The sequence below is a fragment of the Zingiber officinale genome, chromosome 11A, assembly GCF_018446385.1.
Source record: "Zingiber officinale cultivar Zhangliang chromosome 11A, Zo_v1.1, whole genome shotgun sequence".
Classification (NCBI taxonomy): domain Eukaryota; kingdom Viridiplantae; phylum Streptophyta; class Magnoliopsida; order Zingiberales; family Zingiberaceae; genus Zingiber; species Zingiber officinale.
Window position 1 is genome coordinate 9,672,045 of NC_056006.1, and position 19,583 is coordinate 9,691,627.

Sequence of the window (19,583 nt, forward strand, 5' to 3'; positions counted from 1 at the left end):
TAGACGGCCGTCAAGGCTAATTTTGACACTTCCGTTCGGAGTTGCTCCTCGCCTTTCCCCCAGCTTGGATAATGCCCTCCTGGCCGCACGGCTCAGGATCTACTTCATCGAGTATTTTGGCTCGGATAATATACCTCCGTTCGAAGGGTACGGGGCCTTCGATCTTCGAGCGTTTGGCTTGACCAATTTAATTCCGGCCGAACGGCACGGGTTATTTGCTTACGAGTCTAACCACATAAACCTCCCGGCCGATCGGCCTAGGGGCCTTCGCGCTACGATGATAATGCCTTATATTCGCTCCTTTGACTTTTCATCTCTGCATTTCAAGTATTTAGTCGAAAAATGAAATACACAGGGTGATTTACAGTGATACACCTTTCACCCCGCCTGGTAAGGCTGGAGGTGGTTCGCGCTCCACGGCCTATCTAGCTGCCGTCCGCCCTCATCCTCCAAATAATACGCGCCCGAGCGGAGCTTTTCGATGATTTTGAAAGGGCCTGCCCATGGCGCTTCAAGCTTGCCGACGTCGCCGACCGGCTTGACTTTCTTCCAGACAAGATCGCCGACTTGGAACGATCTGGGAATTACACGCCGGTTGTAGTTTTGCTTCATCCGCTGACGGTACGCCATCAGCCGAACGGACGCCTTTGCCCTCTCCTCTTCTACCAAGTCCAGCTCCATGTTTCTTCGTTCGGTGTTGTCATCATCATAGTTCTGGATCCTGGCTGACTCAACGCCGACTTCGACCGGTATGACAGCCTCACCGCCATATACCAAATGGAACGGTGTGACTCCCGTCCCTTCTTTTGGCGTCGTTCGGATAGCCCACAAGACGCTCGGCACTTCATCCGGCTAACGAAGAATTTCCCGGTTGGCGACTTCAGCTTGACCGTTGCTCTGAGGATAGGCCACGGACGTGAAATGTTGCTCGATGCCGTAGCTTTGGCACCAATCCTCCAACATCTTCCCTGTGAACTGCCGCCCGTTGTCGGACACCAGTCGGCGAGGGATGCCGAACCGACAAATGATGTGCTGCCAGATGAATTTTTTAACCATTTGCTCAGTGATCTTTGCCAGCGGCTCGGCCTCCACCCACTTGGAGAAATAATCTACCGCCACTAGTAAAAATTTCCTCTGCCCGGTCGCCATCGGAAATGGACCCACAATATCCATTCCCCACTGATCGAACGGACATGAGATGGTTGATGCCTTCATCTCCTCTGCCGGTCGGTGGGAGAAGTTGTGATACTTCTGGCATGAAAGGCATGTAGATACTGTCCGAGCGGCATCTGCTTGTAAAGTTGGCCAAAAGTATCCGGCCAAGAGGATCTTCTTGGCTAACGAGCGTCCGCCCGGATGACCTCCACATGATCCTTGATGTACTTCCTGGAGGATGTAAGCTGAGTCCTCCGAGCTCACACATTTTAGCAGAGGACGCGAGAAAGCTTTCTTGTAAAGCTGATCTCCGATGAGTGTAAACCGACCGGCTCTTCTTCTGAGGAGCCGGGCTGCATATTCATCGGATGGTGTGGTGCCCGAACGGAGGAATTCTATAATAGGTGTCCTCCAGTCACTTGGAAACGCGAGGCCTTGCATCCGTCGACATGCGCCACCATCGCTTTTTCAATTGGTCAAATGCGACCGGGTGATTGAGCTCATGAGTTTGGCCAACTCATCGGCCTGGTTCTCCGCTCGGGAATCTTCTGTAAGCACTTCTCGGAAAGTAGCTTTGAGTTTTCAAAGGCCTCGGCAGAGAGTTTAAGCGAACACAGTTGATTTCAAAGGTGCCGGAAAGTTGCCGAGCGGCCAACTGTGAATCCGAATAGAGAGTTACCCGACCGCCCCACATGTCGTGTCGCACTGTAATCCGCCTATAAGGGCCTCATACTGCCTCATTGTTGGTGGCCTTGTAGTCCACAGGACGGATAGGTGCATCTTTTCTTCTTGTGAGATAAGTAATATCCCAATCCCGCTCCGAGTCGAGTGGAAGACCCATCCACATATATCTTCCACAGAGCTTCCGGCTCGGCCTCTGCACTTCGGTCACAAAATCAGCCAAGGATTGGGCTTTAATCGCCGAGCGGGCTGGTACTGGATGTCAAACTCGCTTAATTCTGTCGTCCACTTGATAAGCCGTCCTGGATTCAACAGACTCTTCCGAGTGGACTGCTCGTCCAGACAATGATTGTGTGGGCCAAGAAATACGGTCAGGCGCCGAGCGGCTAGAACCAATGCAAAGGCCAACTTCTCGAGCCCGGTGTAGAGATTCAGCATCTTTCAAAATATGGCTCAGAAAATACACCGGCTGCTCTTCGCCGCTCGCCCTCACAAGTGCTGAGCCTACAGCATGCTCAGTTGACGACAAATACATATACAATGACTCGCCTCCGATCGGCTTGGCCAGCACAGGCAGAGAATTGAGATATGTTTTCAACTCTTCAAATGCTCGGTCACACTCTTCGCTCCACTGGAACTTAGTAGCTCTGCGTAGGATCTTGAAGAATGGCAGGCTCCGGTCGGCAGTTTTGGAGATGAATCTGGACAAAGCAGTTATCCGACCGGTCAACCGTTGCACTTCCCTTGTGTTTCGAGGAGGAAGCATGTCTTGCAGAGCTTTCACCTTGCTGGGGTTGGCTTCAATTCCCCGCTCGGTCACTATATATCCCAAGAAACGCCCTCCTTTTGCTCCGAACAGGCACTTCTGGGGATTCAGCTTGACTCCATATTTGCGCAGCGTTCGGAAGGTTTCTTCCATATCCTTGAAAAGATCGGCCGCTCGGACGGATTTGATAAGAATGTCGTCCACGTAAACTTCCAGGTTCCGCCCGATCTGCTCCTTGAATACCTTGTTCATCAAGCGCTGATAGGTGGCCCCGGCATTCTTCAATCCGAACGGCATCACATTGTAGCAATATGTGCCGTCAGCCGTTACGAAGCTCACCTTTTCTTGATCTTCGCGGGCGAGCGGTACCTGGTGATAGCCCTGGTAGGCGTCGAGCATGCAAATTAACTCACAGCCGGCCGTAGAGTCCACCAGCTGATCTATCCGGGGCAGAGGATAAAAATCTTTGGGACATGCTTTGTTTAAGTCCCGAAAGTCAATGCAAACTCGCCACTTGCCGCCCGGCTTGGAGACCAATACCACATTGGCTAGCCAGCTCGGGAACTGCACCTCGCGTATGTGGCCGGCCTCCAGAAGTTTCTCTACTTCCGCCCGGATTATAGCATTCTGCTCGGCGCTAAAATCTCTTTTTTTCTGCTTTACTGGCCGAGCGTCAGGTCGGACATGCAACTCATGTTGCGCTAGGCTAGGCGAAATTCCGGGCAACTCGTGTGTCGACCAAACAAAGACATCATGATTTTGCTGGAGGCATTGGATCAGCTTCTTCTTCTGTTTTTCCTCTAGATCTGAGGCGATGAAAGTGGTGGCCTCCGATCGGGTCGGATGGATCTGAACTTCCTCCTTTTCATCATAAATTAAAGCAGGAGGTTTATGGCGTGTACCTCGATTCGGGGGACCTTCCGAGCGGAAGAAGCTTCTGCTCGGATCATCTCTATATAGCAACGCCGAGCTGCTAGTTGATCTCCCCGTACTTCTCCAACCTTGTCCTCTACGGGAAATTTTATCTTCTGGTGGAAGGTTGAGACAACCGCTCGGAATTCACCGAGCGCCGGTCGTCCCAAAATGACGTTGTAGGATGAGGGAGAGTCAACCACCACGAAGTTTGTTGTCCTGGTCCTCCTGAGCTCTTCTCCCAGTGAGGTGGCCAACCGGATTTGTCCGACCGGCTGAACTTCATTGCCCGTGAAACCCTGAGAGGGGTCGTCATGGGCAGCAATTGCAGTTGATCGAACGCCTTCTTGAATAGTATGTTGACCGAGCTCCTGTGTCAACAAATATGCGTGAATGGTGTAATTTGCTATTACCGCTTTAATGAGCAACGCGTCGTGGGGTACTTCTACTCCTTCCAAGTCTCCGGCCCGAAAGTGATTTCGGTCCACTTGCCCGCTCTTGGCTACAGCCGACTGTATGCAGCTGCCGGACGGCCGCCTTTCTTGCTCGGTTGGAGTCTCCTCCGGCCGGCCCACCAGCTAACGTTGATTTCCCCCCGGAAGTATTGCTCCTGCTTTCTTCCTCCCGAGTGGATGGTCGGGACCGCTCCCTGGACGTGCGACTTTCCTGCCTTGGGGATCTATGCCGATCGGACGATGGTGATGTCGCCTCTCTATGCGGGCCCGGTCGGCTTCCCGGGTCCTTTGCCTCGTGTTGAGGGGAGGAGACCGTCGTTCGGTTCTTCGGGGAACAGATGGACACAAAGGGAAGGCTTCGGCAATCCCTCGTGTTGTGCGTATCCGTTTGGTGGAATTTGCAGAACATTGGGGTCCACCTCTTCTTTGGCTTGGGCCGAGCGGCAGCCACTTCTTGCACGTGCGATCTGGTGTGGGGAGATCGAATTGCTTCAGCCCTTGGTCCTCTAGGTGGTTGCTGAGCGGAGTGCTGCTTCCGCTCGGCATGATGCACGCCGGTTGGAGCTTTTTCCGAGCGGCTTGCGCTTCTTCCACGTTTATGTATTCGTTGGCCCGATGTAGCATGTGATCATAGTCTCGGGGCGGCTTTCGGATGAGCGACCTGAAGAAGTCTCCATCAACAAGGCCTTGTGTGAAGGCGTTCATCATCGTTTCCGATGTGGCTGTTGGGATGTCCATCGCCACTTGGTTGAATCGCTGGATGTAAGCTCGAAGCGATTCTTTTGGTTCTTGCTTGATGGCGAACAAGCTAACGCTTGTTTTCTGATAACGCCGACTGCTGGCGAAGTGGTGGAGGAAGGCCGTTCGGAAGTCCTTGAAGCTTGTGATAGATCCGTCCGGCAGTCTACGGAACCACCGCTGGGCCGATCCCGAGAGCGTGGTAAGGAAGACTCGGCACTTCACTCCATCAGTGTATTGGTGGAGCGTGGCGGTATTATCAAACTTACCCAAATGATCATCCGGGTCCGTTGTTCCATTATACTCGCCGATCGTAGGGGGCACGTAGTGCTTGGGCAGAGGATCTCGCAGAATGGCTTCCGAAAATTGGCGGTTGGTCCGCTCGGGAGATGAGTCCGTCCGGGGAGCTTTCCCCTTCCTGTCATCCCGCCTTGGCATTTCATCTGAGGAAGATCCTATATCTCTCCGGGCTGGCGTGGCTCCAGGGGTGCGAAATAAGGCCCGGTGGAATGCGACGGTGGCTGGAGGTGCTTCCGCTCGGCCCCCCGACGCGGACGTTGCTTGTTGCTCCGCCCGCTCGGCGGATGCTTTTTGCTTTTGCTCAACGAGTTTGGCGGCCCTTATCTCGACCAGAGCGTCGAGTTCCTCCCTTGAAAGCGTCACCGTGTGCTGTCGTCCAGCCTCGTCCATTGTCTATGTTCGGATGCAGGAGCTATTCCCACAGACGGCGCCAATTTGATCCTGTCCGAACCAGAAGTCAACAGACGCTGGGCACGTGACACTCCAAGGCTCGCTGATGTAGGTCTCCAACTAGTGTCGAGACGCTCCGGCTATCCTGCACAGAAGTCGAGCCGGGAAGGGGATTCCCAGCGACGACCCTCCGACGCTCAAGTCAGGTAAATCACGATGAACAAGGTGGCTCCAGAAGTCTCAGAGTACATACCCGCCTCCTCTGTCGATGAAACATGAGGTTCTTTATATAGAGCTGTGAAAGGTTTGGGCACGCGTACCAAGGTGCATAAGTGTCCCCTGTCCTATCCTAGGTATGCGGCTGTCAGAAAGTTTACCTGTCCTTTCCTAGGTACGCGGCTGTCAGAAAGTTTACCTGACCCATATCGCTACAGTCAAAGCATGCCCTCGATGGGACAGCAGAATCCCCTGTCACAAGATTTGGAGCATGACACACACGTGAAACCTACAGGTTGTCAGAGAAAGAAATCCTCTGGCCCTTTCCTTTGCTCCAAACTTGTAGTCCGAGCGGAAAGAGACCTAAACATCCGACCGGACATCCGCAGTGGTTTACTTGTGCTTTGTGGAGACTAACAAACAGGGGTGCTTTATGACTGTGATCGGTCAAAAGGTCAGCTCGGTCCATGACCTTTTTAACTGAGCGTCGGAACCCCGATTTGACAGGGTGCCTACCAACTATAAGTGCAAACCGGCCGGACCCTTCCAGGTACTCGATTCCATTGGCCGGCCGGCAGTCCAGTCGGACCGGCCATCCGGTCGGACCACACTCTCCTCTGGGTGGGCGGCTGTTCCGGTGACTTCCACTTGGCGTTGACTTTGCCAGAGGAGGGGGGGCCCGCTCTTACTACCGGATCAATTATTATTCCCAAGTCTTTTCAATTTTATAGTGGTTTTTTTTTATGTTTAATCAAATATTCAGTTGGTGAGAATTTAACCTTATAATTTGAATCACACAATTAACTGATGCTAAGCAAGTCGAATTTGATATTTTCAACAAGTAATACTTTATGGATAAAGAAATTTGACTCAACTTCAATGCTATCTATACCAATTATCTTAAGTTTGTCGTTGTTTCCAAAGGTAACTGTTCCTAGACTTTTATATTTTAATTCAGTGAATTTGGTGTGATTCTCAGTCATGTGTCTGGAGCAATCATTATCCAAGATCCACTTAGATTCTTATACAGAAAGTAGGAGTCAAGATTAAGCTTAAGTCTAAATCAAGTTGAAGTTTAATTTAATTTTAATTTAATTTTAGTTTAAGTTCTAATTTTAATTTAATTTAATTTAAGTTTTAATTTTAATTTTTAATTTAATTTAAGTTTTGATTTAATTTAAGTTTTAATTTACTTTAATTTGATTTAATTTGTTTTAAGTTTAATTTATTTGATTTAATTTGATTTTGGATTTTTAATCATCTCACCCGATTTAAGTTTTCAAACAAGGGAATCCTATAGTTTTGTGTGATGAATTATGTTGACTTTTAGAGGGTTGTTTAACTTGTGTTATATTCAAGTTTAACGTTTGGTCCACAAAGCAAGCGTTCTCTCAATAAGTTTTTTGGCTTTGGTGAGTCACTTGGACATCATTAAAGTAACCATGTTCTTTGAGAGCTTTTCAGATAATTCTGCCTAAGGAATTTAATATAAAACTTTGGTCTAACCAGTTTAGATTGGTAATAGGTAGTTTCAGTTAATTCCACTAAACCAAATGCACCAAGTCGAACACATTTGATTCTTCCTAGACATGCATAGACAGAGCTTTCCTAACCTACTATCATCCCAAACTTCTTCAAGTTAAATTTTCACCCTAATTATTCTAGACCTAATTACCCTTAATGGGTAAGGTTTATGTTTTTGAGGTGCCAGCTAATCTGGAGCCTCCCCCTGAATCATAGACTTTAGTTTTAGTTTTAGGTTTATGTCGATTTATTTGATAGTTATAGTATACTTCATTATAGTTTTGTTTGTATGTTTTACTATGTTTTAACTTGGACTGGTAACCCAAGTTTAGTTTAGCTGATTTCATTTTACATTTTAGGTTTGAATTTGAATTATTGGGTTTATTTTGATTTGGTTTTAGATAGTGAATTTCATTTAGGTACATAATATTGATTAAGTTCTACTTACTTGGCTAGACAAGCTTTTGGAATCCAAGCTTTGGTTTGTTTTCTATTTTGACTTATTAATGAGATGAACGATTTATTTGTTGAGTTGGGTTTATATCCAAGTCTGAATTTATTATATACAACTTTTTATGATTTAAGGATTAGGTCTAAATTCTTTGATCTTTTTGTGAAGGTTTCTAAAAGTACTTTTAATTCAACAATTTGATTTTTTAATTTGGAATTTTCCTCCTAAAATTTTGTAACTTGAGTTGGATTTCCAGATTGAACTGGTTCAGTTGTTGGGTTTCATTATTCTTTTATATTTTGATTTTCATTAAGGAGTTGATTAATTTGAGTTCTGATTTTACTAATTTTCTATTTATGCATGCTATAATTTTAAAGAAGGTAGCAGAGAAGTTAGAATTTATCTCGTTGGGACTTTCGGAAATGAGTATGGACTCGTGGCTTGACTCGTACTCGGATTCGTCGTCTTGATCCATTTTGCTTGCTGCTTTGGTTCTTCGGCGTCCGATTCTTCAGAGGAGGATTCACCCCAAGTTGCCTTCAATGTCTTCCTCTTTTTGATTGTCTTGGGTTTGTTCTCTTTTGGACACTTGTGCTTGTAGTGTTCTTTCTTGTTACACCCGTAGCATGTGACGTTGGCTTTATTACTGTTGGAGGTAGACTTTATCTTTTGCAGATCCTTCTTGGTGAAGTTCTTCTTTCTCCTAGTGAATATTTTTCTTACCAAGTTCACTGGGTGTTCTTAATCTTCTAAATCCGAGTTAGACTCAAATTCTGTTTCAGGTTTGATTCTTGACTTTGCTTCTTTGGAGGAACTTGCAAGAAGAGCAATACCTTTCTCGGCTTGTTTGGCATTAGTTTGTTCGTGTAGTTCTAATTCACAAAATAATTCATCTAATTTCAATTTGGAAAGGTTCCTCGAAATTTTATAGGTATACACAATAGATGCCCATAATGCATTATGAGGAAACGAGTTTAGGACATACCTAAGGACGTCTTAGTTTTCCATCTGGTGGCCGATCATGTGGAGTCCGTTGAGGATGTCCTTGATTTGTGCGTGTAGTTGGTTAGTCGTCTCTCCTTCCTGTATTTTGATATTAAATAATTTATTCAACAAGTCATTCCTTCGTGTAACTTAATGAGTTTGTCTCACAATTCCTTTGTGTTCTCGTGTGAGCCGATGCGGTTTAGTTCTGTCTTCGTGAGCTGCATTGAAGTGTGTTTATGACTTTGAACTCCATTTACGCCTTCTTTTCCATTTCTGGGTTCCAATTCTCGGGGTCGAGAGGTGCTTTTGTAGCTTCGTCCATTGGCGCCTTGTATCCTCGTCGAATCGAGAGCCACTGGTCGATGTCGGTCTTGAGGTACACCTTCATCTGCTTCTTCCAGTATGAGAAGTCGTTTCCATTGAATAGTGGCGGACAAGTAGTACTGTATCTTTCGATTTGGGCCATGTGATTGTTGAAAATAGAAAAGGCTAAACATATACCAAGATTTGGTCTTGGGGTAATAAGTGTGATAGAAAGAAAGGAATAAGACGAGAAAGTTAAGTGGTGTTGCACCAACTTGAGCAAAATTGAAATGAAAAAGGATTTATTCGAAGAGGTAATTATACCAATTCAATTAGATTCGAAAACTAAAATCTGAAGAAAAAGAAAAGAAACACAATCCCCTTTGCTTGATTGGTGGTTGCACCAATTCAGAGCAGACCTTGCTCTGAACCACTTGTAGGATCAGCACGCACATAGAAAGGGGTGAATCACGTGGTTTTAGAAAACTTGTCTTTTTCTGTTTTAAAAACTAGTACACAACAGAGTAGATAGAAAAAAAAACAAAAAAGAATAAGAACTTGATTGGTTACATGGTTCGGAGCCTTCGGCGACTCTACTCTAAGACCCACGATTCCTCAAACAGTATCGATGGATAATCTACTATAATCCTCTTCTGGAACCGCCGGAAGAAGGAATCGATTACACTAGAAAAATTAGGACAAGTGTAATAAGCTACACTTTCCTTTATGCAGTAATTGAGTAAAAAAAAACCATCGTTACCCAATACTTTGAAGAAGATTGGATCAAGCTCGGTGTTGGACGGCTTCTCAGCAGTAGTCGGGAGCAACAACCTTGTAGCACAGCAGAAGGATGAAGTCGGAGCAGCCGGAAACTCGAAGGGTCGCGTATTGAACTTGTAAGTGAGTTGTGTAGAATGCTTGACCGAACCCTTCTTTTATAGGTTGTTTAGGGCACCTCCAAGCCTCGTCCAGGGCGCCTCCAAGTGCAAACTTGATCCCAACAACCTTGGTCACGATAAGCTCTGCAACTTTCGATTTTTATCCTTTGGAGGGCGCCTTCAAAGCTCTTCCAGCGCCAAGCTTAAGGCACCTCCAGAGGCATGCGAGGTGCCTCCTCGCCCTCCCGCGTGAAGTCTTCAACTAGCATCTAAGGCGCCTCCACTCGCACAGGAGGCACCTTCGCACCACTGTCCAGGGCGCCTCCAATTGATCACGAGGCGCCTTAATACTATTCACCAAGGCTGAATGTTCTTTTTGACTCCTGCAAAAACATGTTAGTCCAAAAACAAAGTATAGCCTACAAAACGGATTTAACACAATAATAAAATAGTATTATTAATTAGATCCTGTCTTCTCGAGAGCAGGATTTAGTCACAGTCTCAATTTAGGTTTCTAAAATGGACCTGCACCTAAAGTTTTTATTTGGGACTCGTTCTTATTGGAACACTCTCCTCCAGTGACTTACCTTATTTACTGCGTAGAATCGCTTGACTTCCTTATGGTGCACAAGGTCTTCTCGCTAGTTTTCAGGTCCGTAGACCCAACTGGACTTCAGCCAGCTATCAAGTCCCGCAGACCCAGCCGAATTTCCCACCAGATATCGGGTCACTCTTTGATCTATCTGGACTTCTGCACTAGGTATCAGGTGCTCCAGAGCTAGTTGGATTTCATCCTGGTGTCAGTTAAGTCTTGCACACTTAGTAAATAGGTTAGATCACAGCACATCTAACTTTAATCCACTTGTCGTTCATCAAAACTTAGGTTTGATCATTAGTGCCAACTACACCAACAGCAGGTACCCGGTAACAAATATAGATTTCTAAATTCTGCACGTGTGACCACCGACAAAGCTTGATTTTGAATTTCGAATCAAAAGTTATGCCGTTTTGAAGTTTGGGTTGATCCTGCATCACATATATAAAAGGGAGGCAAAGGTTTTTTTTTTTTTTCAATGCGCACTCATTATTTATTGAAAATTTGGTCTACCCGACTCCACATGAACATCATTCAAGAAGTCCTCTCTTTTTTGCACACCCTCTCCTAATTCCACGTATTGATCAAGCAATTTGATCCCTCCATTGAAGGAGTCGACCACAGAAGTTGAACCTCGCCTTCTTGTTTTGCAAGTGTGACAATAAACGCAAATCAATGAGGAGCGAGATTGTTCAAGTGCTTCACCCAACCGCCATGTTGGGATCAAGGTTTGAAGTGCCGAGCCGTGCCGCCCGAAACAGTTGAAATTTACCGTTCCGGTGACGAACCGAAACCGGCACATGAGGAGAACAAATTTCGCTGCCATCGGAAGCGTCGCAGGACTCTTCCGGTGGTGGTGGAGGCGTCGCGTGATGCTTCCATGGCCAGAAGCATCGCGCGACGCTTCCCGCGGCGGCGGAAGCATCATGCGACGCTTCCCGCGGCGGCGGAAGCGTCACGCGACGCTTCCGTGGCCAGAAGAGTCGTGCAACGCTTCCTGCGGCGGAAGCGTCGCGCGACGCCTCTGCCAGCGTCGGAAGCATCGCGCGACGCCTCTGCCAACGCCGGAAGCGTCGCGCGATGCCTCCGCCAGCGGCGGAGGCGTCACGCTCCGCAGCGCGCTATCGCGATCGCGAGATCGAGATCGCGGGATTGGGCTCGGGCGGACTGTTACAAACGAAATTTTTTTAATTAATTAAACAATTCATAAGTGGGATATTTTGAATAGGCTTTTATAAACCCTAATTAAATTATCCCTATAAAATATATTTAAAATTTAAAAAAAATTTAAAAAAAAACTTAATTGATATTAAAAAAATCTTTTAGTAGTTTTAAATTTATTTAAATTTTTTTTAAAAAATAAAAAAATCTAATAAACCATATTTATATTCTAATAATTTATTATTATTATTTTTTGCTGTTTAATTTATATTTTAATTTTTTTTACCATTTTAAATATATAAGATTTAAATTAATAATTAATTAAATGAATAAACAATTAATTTATATAATTATGATTATCAATTTTAATTCGAGTAATTAATACATCTTTAAAGAAAATTATATTTAATTATTTTTTTTAACCATATTAAGTTGTTCAAGCAACTTATATAAAATCAATATACAATTTATTTACAATAAATATCTATCTAATAATTATTATATATTAATAAAAAAATATCGAAACTGTATCGGTACGGCACGATACGATACCGAAACCGTATCGTTCCGGTCTGAGACCGAAACTTCGTCACGAGTCGAAATTTTAAATCTTGGTTGGGATGTCTCTACATCGTGTGCTTTTATTGAAGACCAAAAGTCAATCATTTTGCCACCATTTCTCCTCGGCATTGCAACTCTTCATTTGGCAGACTATGGTTGATGAGATGAATGTTTTCTCTGCACTAATGACACTCGGGAGCTTGTTCCTCTTTCTTTAGGGAAGTCCACTATTGGGTTGCTGACTAGTTTTCTTTATGAATTGTTCACTAGACTATATTGTTGATTGACTAAAAGCTTGTTTAGTAGCAAAGGGGTATCAAACTTATATTGTTGACTATCTTGATTCATTTTCTCCAACGACCAAGATTGTTTTAGTTTGACTCTTTCTCTCACTAGTTGTTGTCTTTCATTGACTCCTTCACTTGTTTAAAGCTAAAGCAACCTTCATGGTTTATTGTTCAGGTGAAGATTACTCTGGTGTGTAAGCTAAAGAAATTTCTATCTTGGAGAGTATGGTTTGAGAAATTCAGCTCGATTTGTTTATAATATGACATCATCTTGGTATGAAAGTTATTTATAATATGCCATGGATTAAACCAATAGATACTTCTATGAATCATAGTGTTATATTAGTATCAGGACAAAGGGAGCTACTGATTAGCCCAGGATATAGAGGAGGTTGATAGAAAAATTAAATTATTTCAGTCATCATATTTGATATCTCATTTTCTATTAGTGTAATTAATCAGTTTCTAGAAAATTTGTCATGAACACTGGGTAGCAGCCATGAGAATTCTATGTACTTAAAAGGTACAAAAGTTCTCTAGGAAAGGTGATCACTTTAGATTGTGAGATACTCTGATATAGATTGGGCAAGTTATCCTACAATAGTCAACCTATCTGACTATAGTGTTCTCTTAGAAGGTAATATTATTTTCTAAATGTGCTAGAAATAGACAATGGTAGCAAGGTCTAGAGCAGAAGCAAAATATATAGTCATTATCCTAGCGATTTGCAAGCTCATTTGGGCTAAGCATTTGATAATCGAACTAGGATATGCCCCTACAAAGCCAATGAATCTTTATTGGGACTATCAAGTGCAATGAAAACAGTAGGTTTTAAACAAGGACAAAAATTAGTTAGGATATTTTATATTTATAGTGTCTGAACAAAGAGAGAAATCTCAGATCTATTTTATGATTGTATTGTGAATTAATAACAAAATGAAGGATCTAGATATTGACATATATGCCGTTTCAATAGAATCAAGACATTTAATATGATAATACAATCATTCGAAACTGCAGAACACATTGACTTCCTAGTTCATTGATAGCAATATGTATCCTATTAATGATTTCCCTTCTTCAGAAGGCTCCCAAACTTGTGCAGTAAGGCGCTCTTCTTCCTTTGATTCAGGGGCTGCTTGTCAGGTGAGGTAATTCCATCATCCATGCTGATATCCACATCTGATTCTAGATCTTCATCAATTGAATAATCTTCATGCTCGCTTTCTGATGATAAATCACTGTCTATGGTTTCCTCATGATCCTCTTCATGGTTTTTGTTTATGTTGGTGCTCTCTTCTTTCGCTTTATAGTCTTCTTTATGATGCTCTTGAAACTCGTCCTCTCTATTTGAAAATATTTCCTTCAGCCTGAAACTTCCATGTTTCAATTCTTCTTCTGCTTCACAAGAAGAATCTGCATTTGCTTGCTTTGTCTCTTTTTTCTCAACTTTCTCTAATTCAACCATTTTTGTCATTTCAACTTTCATTGAAGCAACTTCTTCCAACTTCCTTATAGTGTTAACAAAAACAAGCTCCTTTTTGTCCCACTCACTTTTTAAGTTACTTGCTTCAGTTTCAACTCTTTCAATTATATTCTTGAGGCAAACGATCTCGTATCTTGCCTCATCAAGCATCACCTCATATCTATCCTCAGTGTTTCTTAATGCTATATTTAATTGCTCAATCTCTGCTTGTGATTCTTCAAGCTCAGCTTGTGTTCGCAAGAGTCTTTCATCTTTTTCTCTGGCATCTTTAGAAACACTTTGCAATGTCACAGCTAAACCTTCCATTGCCTTTTGATTCTTCTCCTCCTGATCTCTGCTAATCCTGAGCTCATCCATCAGTTTGTTGTGCTCTTCCATCAAGCTCTCAGCTTTTGTAATGTGACTTCTTTCCCTGTTAACTGCTTGGCGCTTTTCCTCCTCAAGATTTTGAATCTCCAACTTCAGTAGGTCAACTGTCTTGCCTATGTTAACTGCATCTTGTCGTGCTGCATCAACCTGCCTATCTGATTCTTCAAGATCTTCTCTTTGCTTCTCAACCTCAATCTCCAATGACCTTATCTTCCCTTGAAGAGTTGATATCTCAGATTCAGCATCTTCAAGCAGTGATTTACTCTCTTCCAAGTGCACCATCATTGCTGCTAGAGAGTCAGATGCTGATTTCTCAGACTGATGTGCTTCGTCCAGATCAACCTTTAACTTTTCTATCCTTTTTTGCCAGTCATCGACCAACTCAGATGCATCTGATTCAACCTTTCTCGCATTGATCACCTCTACCTGAAGCTCATCAACCAATTGTTCCATCTTAGCCAACTTATCTTTCTCTGCCTTTGATTGCTCAAGTTCGAGTTTCAAAGTACTTACTTCACCTTCCAACTTCTTAATCATCTCACTGGCCTCTTTGTTCATGCTATCTAGCTTACGGTTGTGTAGGGCTTTTGACCAATTCGCTTCCTTGGATAAGAGCTCCACCCTCTCTCTGTATGTTTCAGCTATTTCCCTTTCTTCATCTGCTTGCTTAAGAGCAATTTCTTTTGCACTCAAGGCTCCATTGAGCTCTAACTTGATCCCTTCCAACTCCTGAGATATGGAATGTAATTTTGACATGCCCAGAGAGTGTTGACTCTTTAGACTGATGATTTCCTCCCGTAATTTCTCCTCCATTTCTTGTGCACCTTCTTTTCTAGCATTTTCCAACTTATCGCAGAGCTCTTTCTCCAAGCTTGCCTCAGCTCTCTTCTGAGCATCTGTAGCTACCTGCAGTTTCTCATTTGTTTCATAAGCGAACTTCTTCACATCATTTAATTCCTCAAAAGCTTTACTCTTCTCTTGCTCAGCCAAAGCCAATTGCTCTTTTGCTTTCTTCAGCTCCTTCTCAAGTGCATTTAAATTTTCATGCAGCTCCAAGTTCGTCGAATTAGCTTGTGGTGGTTTCTGATACACAATATCAATTCAGAGTGGAAGGAGATTAATTGTACCAACTACTTGAAATGAAATCATCCTTACACTAGTATTGCTGTTTCTCTTGATTGCACTCTTCGCGTCAACTGTTTTTGGTGATCTATCAGACAGAATCCGCGGTTTTGGAATCGGAGAAGTTTGCTTTGCAAAGGGAGAACTTTGTTTTGTCTTCGGAGAAGTCAATCCACTATCTAACTTGGTAGATCCAGTTCTCGTTGGTTTGGTGATCCTATTGGAACCTTGCAAATTCTTATAATCTGAAGCTTCAAATATACCAGATCTGCTCCAAATGGTAATATCAGACTCATGGTTGACATTTGCTACATTACAAGACTGATTACATGACCAAGTAGATACAGATCAAACACTTGTAACAGAGAATATATTTCTAAACAAATCCAGATCAAGAAGCATGAATAGCAAAGAACCAGGTTCAACCAAATCATCCATTCAGATTTGAGCTTCAAGATTAATCACAAATGATCAAGATCTATTTAGTTTCTAATACACTTACCTGGATTTGTAGGGAAGCATTTTTCGTTCTGTTCCTGGAGGAAGAATTGCAGCCTGTGAGGAAGCTTCAGCTGCGGGCACTGAGAGATTTGGGAAAGCTTTGAGAAAGGAGAGGAAAAGTGTGCTTGAAAAGTGAGGGAAGATGATTATTTCAGTCCATGTCAGACTTGTCCTTGGTAAGTATTCCCTTTCCACAAGATAGTGAAAAAAAAATGTTTTTTTTCCCTCAACAACACATTTATATGGCCCAGTTTTCTGGTGAATCAATTCTTTTTCTTTCCCTGCTAATGCTGGCTATTGGATCTGTCATCATGGTTCTAACCATTCAACCTTCATAATTCCACTCGTTTTTCAGCCATTCATTGTGGGTCGACTCTTTGACTCATAATGCTGCCGACGAGTGCCAAAAATCACCTGTTCCAGGTTAGCATGATACTGTAAATGCCAGCATGTATTTGTCGAATGCATGACAGATTTAACTTTGACAGTATACACTCTTAGGCCAAGCTTCTCTTTTAACATATTTGAGGCATAATTACTTGCTCTTAGCTTTCCTTTTCATCCTGATCATATTGCCGATGCCACTGTGTTTCGGTAATGGTATCGAAACAGTGTCTTATTTACTACAATCCTGGCATTGATCGTGAGCACAGCTAAGGTTTTAAAGGCACTCCATTAATGTTGCAGACGGTGGCCCCTTCCTGTGGTTGGCGAAAAAGTGAACTGTGCTATTATTGCAGTTTGGTGTGGCCTCATGTGAGACATGATTCAGATGAGACAGTAAGAACATGGCTTACTTCTATACTGTTTATTTTATTTAAGTTGGTGTGGAACTAGTTGGATTGTTTAATTGCCTGCCCAGGTTTGTAGCTCCACCCTACTGCATTGTTAAATGTTTTTTACTATGGAGGACAAGAGAACGAACATAGGCTTCAATTTTTTTTCCCTTTCTAATTCTCACATAACACATTAGGAAGATAATTATTTTTAAAGGGGAGTTTTGGCGCAACGGTAAAGTTGTTGCTTTGTGATTAAAAAGTTCGAATCCTGAAAATAATTTTTTGTAAAAAGCAGGGTAAGATTGCGTACAATGAATTCTTCTTCAGAATTTCGTATAGCGGGAGTTTCGTGGACCGGACTGTCCTTTAAAGTGTTTTTATATTTTTTTTTGATAATTTAGATATTTGAGTTTTGCCCGATTAATTTTTGCAGATGGCGGCCTTCCCTTTAGTTCATCTATTAGGTAAATCTGAAGCATAATTTGACCTTTAGGATATTTATTTCATTTGAAATTGAAAATTTGATTCTCGTATTGCTCTTTTGAGTGTTTTACAGTACAAAGTGTCAAACCATTAAAGTTCATATTAGACATTTCACACTTTTTAGGTACAAATTAGGTCACACATTAATTCTTATATTTCAATTTTCAAAATAAGTTAATTAATATGATGTCAGTTTATTACATCACCATGTTGAATGAGTTCACTTTAGGGTTAGATTAGTTGATGAGAACCTTTATATGTGTATTTTAGATTCAAAATCTATTTTTTTATCAAAAAAAAAAAATGAAACAAATTTTATATTTCTTACTCAAATTTTATTGTATATTTGTTGTTAAAAAAATATTTGATTTATGAAGCATTTTGATTTGGAGAATTGGTGGCAATTTGCGGAGCTTGGAAGTGGTAATACCCAAGTTTTAGTTAATTGGATATATAGCTCAATAGTGGATCCATTGGAGAGGCAAAGTACTCTTTGAGATAGATACTAAAGGAGTCTACTAACGCGGTATTCCATCGAGAGATTGGAAGCTTGAGTACTCGGAGGCATCATTTAAGATGAAGTCAAGCCTTTTGATTCAATTTTAACAAATTTCTTCACAATTAGAGGTCATCATCAAATAAGGAAGAGAACTTAGAATGCTTAATTTATTTTAATACTAATTAGTTCAACTCCAAATGCGAATCTAGTGTTAATATTACACATGAAACTTGCCAACATCCAAAATCATATCTAACTTGATCTTATGAATAAAAGGAGTGCTCGTCACGATAGACTATGATCACTTGCTAGACTCTCATGGCGAAACTCTTCGATGATGACTATTAGTGAGACAATGAAGGCGCACAATTGATGTTGGGATGCAGTCATTAAAAGTTTGTCCGGTTAGAAATCATCTGATATGATCGAAAAATACTAGTTGTCAGAATGTGTCTGTATACGTATTGTTTTTGATTTACCTAATTAGTGGGTGAAAAATTTCTATAGAGTCAGATCGACTATTTTCAGGATTAGTTGAATCAAATACTTAGATATCTAGTGTCAATTAAAAAAAAATAAAAAATAAAAAAATAGTGGAGTATAATAATTCATCATGAAAAATGATTTTTGTTTGCTTTTGAATGAAAATTATTATTTCTATCATGGAAAATATTTAAATTTAAGATTTTTTAAAAAAAATGGTTTTTTTACAAAATAAATAAACTTTTAGACCTATAAATATTTATTGTTCTCTACCTACTGGGTAGGGTAGGAGGAATATGCAAAATGCCTTGAATGTGACTTTTTATTATTTTTTTACAAAATATTTTGTCCCACCGTCAAAATTGACAAATATAATAATTGATGTTACAATTATTATTTTTATATTACTACTAAAATGTATAAAATTAAAATATTTATTTAACCTTTTAAGTTATCACATAAATTATTTCTTTATTAATAAAAAAAGAAGTATTTGGATATACAAAATATTAGGGGTATTTTGAGATTAATAAAATATGAAAGGTTACTTTCAAAAACTACTTTTAAATTTCTATGTAGTGTAAAATGGACATTGAACAAATTTCGTGACGGGGCATTCTTAAAAAGGAAAGATATTAAGGGTGCAAAATGAAGAAATGAAATCTTACACGGATCCCGTTGAACCTTCTGGTTACATGGTGAGGTCGCCGGCGACGTCGAGGAGGATGCGGCGGCTGCTGCCCAATTGGACACGGTTCATCTTGAATACCTCGTCGTCGTTTACGTTGACCATTATGTAGAGGTGGACGTCCACTAAGGTCAACACATCACAGCGGTTGATGGCAGGGGCGGATTTACATTAGGACCGAGGGTCTTTTTAAAATTTTTAAATAATATTATTTTTATATAAATTTATTTTATTTTATTAATATATATATTATTTGGCCTCATAAGATTTAGTTGTGTATGGTTGATCTAATGGTAAGATTATATTTTCTTCAAATATATTTCTCAAATTAGAATCCTCATTGATTCTCCTCTATATTTCGCATTCTAACTAAATATATAATATTCTTGAAAATTTGAAGAGATCATTATAATATAATATTTTTAATAATTATTTTTATTATTTAATATTCGACCTCGTCATTTAATATATGACCTCCCCAGATCTAAAATCCTGGATCTGCCCCTGGTTGACAGTGAGATCCACGGCTAGTGCGGCGGCGAATTGCTGTCCGGCCACTACCACCACCGCCTCCAACTTTACTACTGCCGCCACCAGAATTTTCCTACTCGTCCCCTCATCCGCCATAATTAAATTGCTTAGAGCATCCACAATCGCAGACACCCTCAAGGAGCTCTTTCAATATCATATCAACATCACGTCAAAAGTAAAAATCTCTATATTTCTTCACTATCAAAAAAATCCCTTAACAACTTCTTCATATTCCTCTCCTTTATATTTGATCTTATATATAGTTGAATTTTTATAAAATTT

At 41.7% G+C, this 19,583-nt stretch overlaps 1 protein-coding gene across 1 annotated transcript; it reads right to left on the minus strand.

Annotated features, from left to right (window-relative positions):
- Nucleotides 1–13,285: 13,285 nt before the first annotated feature.
- LOC122031211 (WEB family protein At5g16730, chloroplastic-like) lies at nucleotides 13,286–18,875 on the minus strand. The gene is made up of 4 exons (XM_042590353.1): nucleotides 18,778–18,875; nucleotides 15,840–16,025; nucleotides 15,371–15,605; nucleotides 13,286–15,298 (listed from the first exon to the last, which is right to left on the minus strand). The coding sequence occupies exons 1-4, from the start codon at nucleotides 18,873–18,875 to the stop codon at nucleotides 13,424–13,426; spliced, it is 2,394 nt and encodes a 797-aa protein (XP_042446287.1). The 3' UTR covers nucleotides 13,286–13,423.
- Nucleotides 18,876–19,583: the final 708 nt, after the last annotated feature.